At 48.8% G+C, this 9,193-nt stretch overlaps 1 protein-coding gene across 1 annotated transcript; it reads right to left on the bottom strand.

The window, feature by feature from the left end:
- Nucleotides 1-819: 819 nt before the first annotated feature.
- LOC149356075 (serine/threonine-protein kinase PLK1-like) lies at nucleotides 820-6,870 on the bottom strand. The gene is made up of 5 exons (XM_089576246.1): nucleotides 6,826-6,870; nucleotides 6,558-6,671; nucleotides 3,412-3,725; nucleotides 2,168-2,367; nucleotides 820-1,254 (listed from the first exon to the last, which is right to left on the bottom strand). Exons 1-5 carry the CDS (start codon nucleotides 6,868-6,870, stop codon nucleotides 1,127-1,129), a joined length of 801 nt encoding a protein of 266 aa, XP_089432372.1. The 3' UTR covers nucleotides 820-1,126.
- Between the last annotated feature and the right edge of the window lie 2,323 nt (nucleotides 6,871-9,193).

The following is a 9,193-nucleotide window of genomic DNA, read 5'->3' as shown; positions in this document are numbered from 1 at the left end:
AATTCGTTTTTCTCAAAGGAGATCATCCAGCCAATGGCGTTGAGAGATTTCAGTGAGGCTGCGCTAATCCGACAAAGCCGTTGTTATTCCCCAACACCTGCCGTTACCTGCGATTTCACGCTATAGTCGGATAGAACCCAAGAGCAAAGGGGCAGACGCCGTCCAAAAGAACCCCACCAGCTCTTTCATGACGATGCAGTTAATCCAGTTAAACCGTACATGAGGGAAGACAACAGCCACTGAAACCAAAGTGTAAATCTCTCCTTTCCTTTATATGCTCAGCCGAATAAGCCGCGGTTATTTCCCATTCATATGGGCATTAACCGCTGCTTGTCTTCGATGTAGCTTTGGACTGAGTGCACACATTGTCTATGCCCACTTGCTATAGGGCCTCGTGAAGAGCCCTGCAGGATTAAACATAACTAAAATCAAATAAAACAAAACGTTGTAGGTCATATTCAAGCAAACTTTGCGCAGAATAAGAGAAACACGTACACACACACGAGCGCTACAGGCCCAACGTTCTGCTCCACTAAGTTGTAGGTCACCATCGAAACCTGGCTGTCTTACTCATAAGTGACTTTACCATGTGGTAACCTCCACGAAACGGCCACGTGGGATAGTAGAGTTTGGAATGGAAATTCGGCACTTGGTGTAGTCGAGAAGGTATGCCTCCCATCATCACCTTTTTTTTTCGGTCTGGGAGACGATAAAGAGTCTTTGCAAACGGATACAGCACACCGAGTACAAATATTTATTCAAAAGTTCACGGCATAAAATTAAAATCTTATTACAGCCGTAGCATGCACACATCAGACCTGATTCACTGCAATCCACCTTTGGAGCCCAATCGCAGCCTTTCCAGTAACGACCGAGGCATTGTCAAAAATAGTATCTGTACATGTGCTCCAAATAGTAAAGGTTTAACTGTGCATGTCAGGAAAAAGAGTGCCTTAAAGCTTGAATAGAAATTAAAGCTTCCCGATACTTGTTTTTTTTTTTTTCAAATACAACATTGGTTACAATACCAGCAACAACAAGAGAAAAACAAGAATCTGGAGCAGCTGAAGCATTAAATAAGTGCAGTCGTTCTCATGTGCATCTTTTCCAATCGGAGAATACAGTCCTACTCTCCACGATTTTCGTTTCCCTCCGACACGGGTTTCCTGCCTGTTGTGGCCAAGGCGGTGCCGACGGCGTCCGTGCGCGGCTCTGTTGTGACACGGGATGCGGGCAGGTGACCAGGAAGCAGCCCTGGAAGGAGAGACGAAAAGCATTCAGGGGGCTGCGGAGATTTGCCAATGCCATAAACTATAGGCGAGGTGATTAGTACACTTCTGGAAAGAAGAGGTCGGGGGCCTATTGCGACCCGCATGGTGCTGCTCTCAGTCAAAGAAGAAAACGCCGAAAATGTGAATGTAAAGAATAGGTGCAAGCATAAAAAAAAAATAAAAATGCTTCGGAATATGCGCGCTTGTAGAACAGCTTTTCACGCAAGCCAAGAGCTGATGCTTCTGAACAATGAGAGCTGCGCGCCATCTCGCCAAGAGCTTAACAAGTTCTACCCACAAAGAAACATCGATGCATAACGAGTCGCAGTAGAATTGACGGAAAGGTTTCTCATATATGCAGCTTGGTTGGCTCCATTCCAATCCCTTTAAATCCGCGTGCATAAGGAATCCACGCTGAACACAGTGCAAAGCCCACATCGCGGAGTACCAGCAACGGCGCCAAGCGTTGTACAAATCGAGTGTGTGCAGGCCGCCAGCACTCAGGTTTAGCTGTAATGTACTTAACGTTGCTCGGTGCAGAAACCGTTTTGCGATGTCGCCACTCTCGACCCATTTCGCTTTCTTAATTTCGACGTCTACAGGAATCCGTTCTGTCTTTGCTGACATTGATCTTTGTGTGTAGCGGTAATATGCGCACCAGTTTTTGGCAGGATCAATTATATCGCGGACCACGGAAGCACGACTGACAGTTGACACGAAGATTTTGTTCTTGTGAACAGAAGGTTTATAATTTTGTTTTGGGGAAAAAAATCGCTGCAGCAGCGTGCAACGAAACTCTGTGGTGTTCTGAGAAATTTTAATGTCAATAGTACTTCCTCATCAGTACTTTATGTCATCAGTACACATACTATATAGAGATGCAAGACAAGGCCCACCTCTTGTCATGAACCCGTGGTGCATGATGGCCTCGACGCTGGGCCGCCTTGCGGGTTCCGGTTGGAGAATCCACCGGATGAGGGCGCTCGCGTCGGTGGACACGGTCGAGGGGATCGTGTATTCGTTCCTCTTGATTCTGGCGTAAATCATCGCCTTCGACGACGAACTGAAAGGGGGACGCCCCACCAGCAGATTGTACCTGCGGAGAGCAGTTCGCGGCCTGTCAGTGTCCGCACCGTCCGGCATCTCAGCACGTCACAGCTCGAAGGAGTGCGGGCACAGCAATGCCACAGGAGACCCCTGCCAGCTAATATCCCCATGAAATGGTAACCTAAGTGCGGGAAAACGACGCTCGTGATGCACCTAGGTGCCTGGATTTGAACGCGAAATGGATTATCTCATTGTTTCTTAACATGAAGAGGGACCGTACAGTGATCTTTATGAACAATATTTTCTCTGCGCCATCCGTAAGTTGCTTGCTGGAAGATACGCATACCCGGTTGCGTACCTGGGAATCACGGCAGACACTTTTCAAACCAATTTTCTCGACACATGAACGTCGCTTTCCGTGTGGTGGCCGGCGTCTACTATTCCCGACATCATATGCACGACAGCAGAAGGACTTTGCAGACGACTGCCCGCCAAGTTGGCGGTAATGAGGGTTGCAAAGAAGAGTTTGGGGTTTACTATAATTAGCGCCCTATTTACTGATTCTTAGCTTTACTCGCAAACGAAAATTAAAGCATTACGAAAGCTCAAAACAAATAAAAAAATAAGAGTCATGATATCTACCGCATATATGAGCAAGTGTTTTATCCCGATAAAAGCATACCTGTCAACATCGTTGAATGAACAAGCATAATTCTCCTCTGCGGGGTACGGTACCTGACTAGCTGAAATACGAAAATTATGGCGCCTGAAATTTTTATCACTGAATCGGCAGTTTATATATAGCGTCTATAGCTCATTCGTAAAATTCACATCTATTTCACTAGACGGGACGCGACTGGGAGCAGCGCGCTACGAAGTTTGAGCAAAACCAATCACCACCTTCAACTCTGGCCCTACTTGCTTTGCCAGCTCGAGATATAAGTAAATGCCACCTGTATGATACCTGACTGATAATACCTGTGTTATAATACCTGTATGATAATACCTGTATGACAGGTATTACGAGCTGTCGTTGTTAGCATTAACGTTGTTACGAGTTTCAAACATATCTGCACAATCAAGGGATACTTACATTATACATCCGACGGACCTGATGTCCACTTCGTGGCTGTAGCCCATCTTGGTCAGCATCTCGGGAGCCATGTAGTTGGCGGTGCCGCAGATGGACCTCTTGAGTTGCCCCTCGTGGTGGAGGCGGGTGGCGACCCCAAAGTCGGCCACCTTGAGTTGCCAGCCCCTGGTGAGGAGCAGGTTTCCGACCTTCAGGTCTCGGTGGATGACCTTCTCCTGCACCAGGTACTGGCAGGCGAGGAGCAGCTGGCGCATCAAGTACTGCACCTCTGCCTCGGTGAGGGTCCTGCGGTGCTGGAGGACATCCTCCAGAGACTGCGAAATAAATGCGCTAATGAAGCCTGCCGACGACCCACGAAGGTGAGACACGCTTAAGTACATGGCAGAGAAAATGGGCATTCCTTCAGGTTTTAGACTGGGGCATGCCCACTTTAGCACACTTGTTCAAATCACGCCAGTCTGAAGAAACCTTGATTGGAGTATTCGTTTTTGGTGGTACAAAATTCAATGTCCACACGAGGACACCACAGTAATAAATGACAGTTTTAGAAACAACAAAGCCAGTTTGCAGTCTTTAGCTTGGTTCGGTTTTGGGGAGTTTAACGTCCCAATGCGGCTCAGGCTATGAGGGACGCTGCAGTGAAAGGCTCCGGAAATTTCGACCACCTGGAGTTCTTTAACGTGCACTGACATAGCACAGTACGCGGGCCTCTAGAAATTCGCCTCCATCGAAATTCGACCGCCGCGGCCGGGATCGAACCCGCGTCGTTCGGGTCAGCCGTCGAGCGCCATAACCACTGAGCCACCGTGGCGGCTGCAGTCCTTGGCTGCGCCCTAAATTATGCTTCCAGAACGCAATGTGGCCGTTCTCACTGAATTTGCCGTGACAAATACAGGCCCAAATACATACTGGCATAACATAATTTCACACAAGCGGTTTGGATGATTGAATACCCTTAATATCCTATCATCAGGCCTTCAAAAGTAAGCAAGTCAAGTGCCGACAGTTGTGTAAGAGCCGAGAAGTAAAAAAAAAAACGACGCCACATTTTTGATTTAATGTTGATTTTTGCTTTGTACAAGGTTATTATAATACGCTGACACTGCCATGCCAGCTTCACGCACTGGACATTTCCCTTCGGTCAATAATGAATGAATGAATGAATGAATGAATGAATGAATGAATGAATGAATGAATGAATGAATGAATGAATGAATGAATGAATGAATGAAGTGTACTCTTACCAGCAGCCTCGTGTGAGCAGTGCTGGACAGAATCCTACTATCATAGCATGTCCAACATATCTCGGACAAAAATTTTGATAATTAGAAAATTTTAAGACACTGTTGTGCAAATACTGTTGGCAATATTCATTCCTCTGATATGCAGCAATATATTTCTTCCAAAGTGTCTCCACGATCGCACCGAACAGTTAAGACTGCCTTGGAAAAGCAACGGGGAACGTTTTTGCCGATAGGAAAAATGTTAATAGCCAAAAAAAATTCAAGAGTGCCGACGGGAATTCTGCGGTTGTATTGATTGTTGTCGCAGGGCAGTGGAGTGGCGCTTAAACGCTGCCCCATTGCTCCCGGAGTTGTATGAAGACTCATGGGGACTTATGATGTGAACTCGAGAATTGTCAACTCCGCAAATCTGAGCATTAACCCATTAAGGTTATCGTGTCATACCCTTAAAGCGGAGCAGTCTCCCGTCCAGTTTTAATGGGAAAGCATTGCTAATCCCTCTGCGAGAACACCCCGCGGCCTGTTTTGTAGTGCGTGTACTCGCACGTGGCAGTAAAAAATCCCAGTGATGGCCAGAAAACAGGCTGGCGTCACGAAAAGGACGTATGATGTACACATCAATCCGAACGTCGCAATTTCAGGCAGTCATATACACGTCGCTCGTCTATATGTGCTGCCCTCTGGACGATCTCTTTGTGAGCGCCAGTTTTCCCGACAACAATAGTACCAAAATTGTGACGCAACCGTTTTTCGTACAGCGTTCCAGGAGGCGTCAGATTTGTCGTCGCGTATAGCTTACATGCGCTAGTCAAGTTGAAGGCTAGCTCTCGCGAAAGGAATTCGAACCAACGACATATGCGCCTTCAATTGTTTGGCTTCCCAGACCTTCTACCGCTGTCCTTGAGACGCGGTTGAGGTGTCCACCGAAGTGTGACTGTTGTTGCGCAATTACATTTCCTCAAAAACCAATTTACGTATACCCGCGGCGGTATATCTGTGGTTAGGGCGGTCGGCTATTGAGCCGGAGTTCCAGTATTCGAACCCGGCCACTGCGGCCGCGTTTCCATGTATGCCAAACGCAAAATGCGCCCGTGTGTAGTGCGATGTCAGATCCCGGTAAAGACCATCACGTGTCCGAAATTTTTCCGGAGCTCTCCACGACGGCACCTCTTTCTCCCATTGTTCTTTGCCTCTCTCCTTCATCCGTTCCCTCAAGGCGCGGTCCAGGTGTCCACAGGGGTGTGAGACGATTACTGCGCCATCTCTTTTCCTCAAACACAAATTCTCAATTTTGATTTTCTTATCATAATTTTGTTCCAAACGTTTGTCGTACAGCGTCCCAGGTGGTGTCATACGCGCGCGCGTGTGCGTGGGTGGCAGTAGCATCCAGGAACAGTAATGCCTTCGCATTACCACACGTATGCAGTCTTACGTGTCTCTGCCCAATTTCGTTGTCCCTGGTTTCATTATGTTTGATACACACTGACTAGGCCGTACGGTTAACATTTTGCTGTCCTGTCCAACTACTGTAGTGACGCAACTCTGACTGCACTGGTATTCTGAGCAGTAAACTAACCTTGTGGAACTCAGTGGCTGTGGTGCTCGGCTGCTGATCCGAAAGAAACAAATTCTATCCCAGCCGCTGCGGTCCGATTTCGACGGGGGCGAAATTCGAGATGTCAGTGTGCTGTGAGTAGTCAGGAAACGTTAGAGAATCCAAGATGGCCGAAATTTTTCCGGAGTACTCCAGTATGGCGTTCCTCTAAGCCTGAGTTGTTTTGGGACGTCAAGCACCGTTGAACAAAATAAAAGCGAACCTTGATAACCTTAGCAGCATCTTACAATGAACGCGAAGAAAATCAGTGAAAATGGGAACAACCTAGAGCATGAACGTTGACGCACCTGCATTGTGCACAGCTCCAAGATGAGGTACACGTTCTTGTCATCAGAGTGGTTGTGGAAACCAACCACGTGTTTGTGACGCAGGCTTTTGTGGATGTTGATTTCCTCTTCAAGCTGCAGAGAACAATTGAATAAATAACCTCGGAAAGGTTTTACTAGGCAGAAACAAATGTGCAGAAAGTGCTGGGCTAAGCTACTGCTGATTATTATTAAGAAATCCGTAAGGATGATTAAGGTAACCGGTCACTAGAACAGGATCTTGCAATACCGTATAGGTATCTGATTCTATTTGTGTTGAAGGAATGAAGTGCATATTTTGTCTCCTGCTTGTGACCCTCCTCTACAGACAAATAGTTTCATGGAAATTTAGAGAAGCATTAAAATGACGTGGAGAAATTGAAGTTGGCCTGTCTGGTTACGTTAGCGTTACGTTACGTTACGTTACTTTCTACGAAAACTGAGGTTAGATAAGCATTAGAAAAGACCAGAAACCGACCCAAAGGGTTCGTATTCTACACACTATCCATTTCTAATGAATTTGGTCCAGTCGTATCGGTCACTGTCGTTCGTTCTTGCTGCTAAGTCTTTCAATCGTCCCTGGGACATGACCTCACTCAACTCCCTCGAGTGGGCTCCAAGTAAAAACAGCAGATCGGTCGCTGTAGCGTCGTCGGAGTGTAACGTCCAGGAAAGGATGGCCGCTTTGGCAAGGTGTTGCATAGATCTCTCCGAGAGCAGCCTCTAGGACCTGGAAAGGTTCATGGGCGAACGCCACCTGCCATGGCCAAAGACGTCCAGCTGGGACCTGCTCGAGGTTCTGCTCGACCTCTCCGGAAATTGGAACATGCACCTGTGGTTCCAGGTGACCTTCGAGCTTGCCGCAAGCCGGAGAGGAGAGCCAGTTATGAAGATTAGTCACAGCGCCGCCTTCCTCGCTTGGGTCGATTCCATGAGGACGTTCGCCCTTCAGGGGGCTGGGGAGACGCGGTCGTTGCGGTACCCGCAATACGTCCTGAAGATGCTGCGCCTCTTTGGCACTCCCGAGTCGCGGGTTGGTGAGCTACAGACCAGAATCCAGACGATGGACCTGCTCACGCTAGAAGCGCTGGGGCCGGCCCTCACAGAGAGTGAACCGAGAGTTCTGCGGGTTGCAATTCGAAATATGACCAACACCGCGACTCCCGGAATCGCCGCCGGACGCTTGCTGCTGTTGCTCAATGAACACTTCATCTGGGCGCGGCGTTTCACTGCGGACGACATCGTGCAAGTTGAGATCCCCAGCCTCCTCAGGTGCATCGTTTACCTGCTGCGACTCAAGTCCGAGACGCGGGAGGCGCTGACCACAAGTCTGGGCCTCCACTTGGCGACCGAGCTGGGCTGGATGGCTGACGGGAAATAGCGGGCGCCACGTTGGATGTGATGGGCCTGCCATCATCAGCGCACACGCACCGCTGTCTTATGCAGGCGGAAATCGCTTTAGTCGTTGCCTGGCTGAGCCTCTTTTCTAGGCATCGGGGATCGGAAGCGCTTGTCCAGAACGTGCGCGATGTCCTCGCTGACGTAGTTGCACGTCACTCCCAAACCACGCTCGAGTTTCGGGTCAAGTGAGACACCAGCGTATGGAACAAAGAGAACTATTTGACCGACGTGCTCGGGAGACCTACTGCCAGGTCGAGTTTTTTCACCTACTGGCTGAACCATCAACGCGGCTTGGCGATTCGAGACGGAAGGTCTCGCAAATGTCGTCAAGCCTGGACACCATCTGAGCCGGCGATGGAGCTTCCAAGCACCACTCTATATTGCCGAAGACTACCTCGTGTTCCCCCTCTACCATCCGGACCTGCCTCCGGCCGTCACCTACGGTTGAGCCGGACGCCTCATCGCTGACAAAGTGCTGAGAGGACTGTTCCACGACCAACTTTACAACCAGCAGAAAGGAAGCAGTCACAGTGGTGGCAACGCAAGCGCAGCGAGATCATCACTGCCACAGTTATCTCCCTATCAGTTAGACATCAAGGCACTCCTAGCTGCACTGAGTGCCCACAGACTTGCCTTTATTCGACGCTCGAAAGGCGACCTCCCGGAAACGCCGAGCCTCGCCGATGACAGGCTGTTCTTCGTTGCCTCCTGCTATGCGCTTTGTTCGGGCGCTAACTACGTGGACGAACTATATGGAGACGCAAGTCGCCGTTGCAACGCGCCCGTTATTGTGCTGCCGGAGTTCGCGGCGGCCTTTCATTGCAAAATGCCGGTTCTCGAATAAGGGAACTCGAGACACGGCTTTCTGTCCCCTTCCGCTTCAAACTATAGTAACCGTATTTAGGCCTACCGTGCCAGTCTTGATACATTGGGAACATTTATTTTGCCCGACATGTGGCAATGCGATGTGCAGTTATTTTAGGCACGTTTGTGCACGCCATAAACCATCTGCGTCGAGTACGACTAAAAATGTTTCGTTTAAAGGCTGGTCGTTTTTTTGTGAGCAAAATCGTGTGACTGCATGGAAGTACTCCGTCAGCTATGTTACGACGTGACAGGCGCAACTTACGTACCAGATAGCTAGTGTGTGTACATAATTACGCATGCCCACAGTACCGTTAGATATGGCATTCAAGCCTAATTCGATTTTCAAACGA

The sequence above is a fragment of the Amblyomma mixtum genome, chromosome 3 (genome assembly GCF_055824585.1).
Source record: "Amblyomma mixtum isolate Tamu chromosome 3, ASM5582458v1, whole genome shotgun sequence".
Classification (NCBI taxonomy): domain Eukaryota; kingdom Metazoa; phylum Arthropoda; class Arachnida; order Ixodida; family Ixodidae; genus Amblyomma; species Amblyomma mixtum.
The sequence above is the reverse complement of the archived record's forward strand: the minus strand, read 5'-3'. Positions and strand labels throughout refer to the sequence as shown.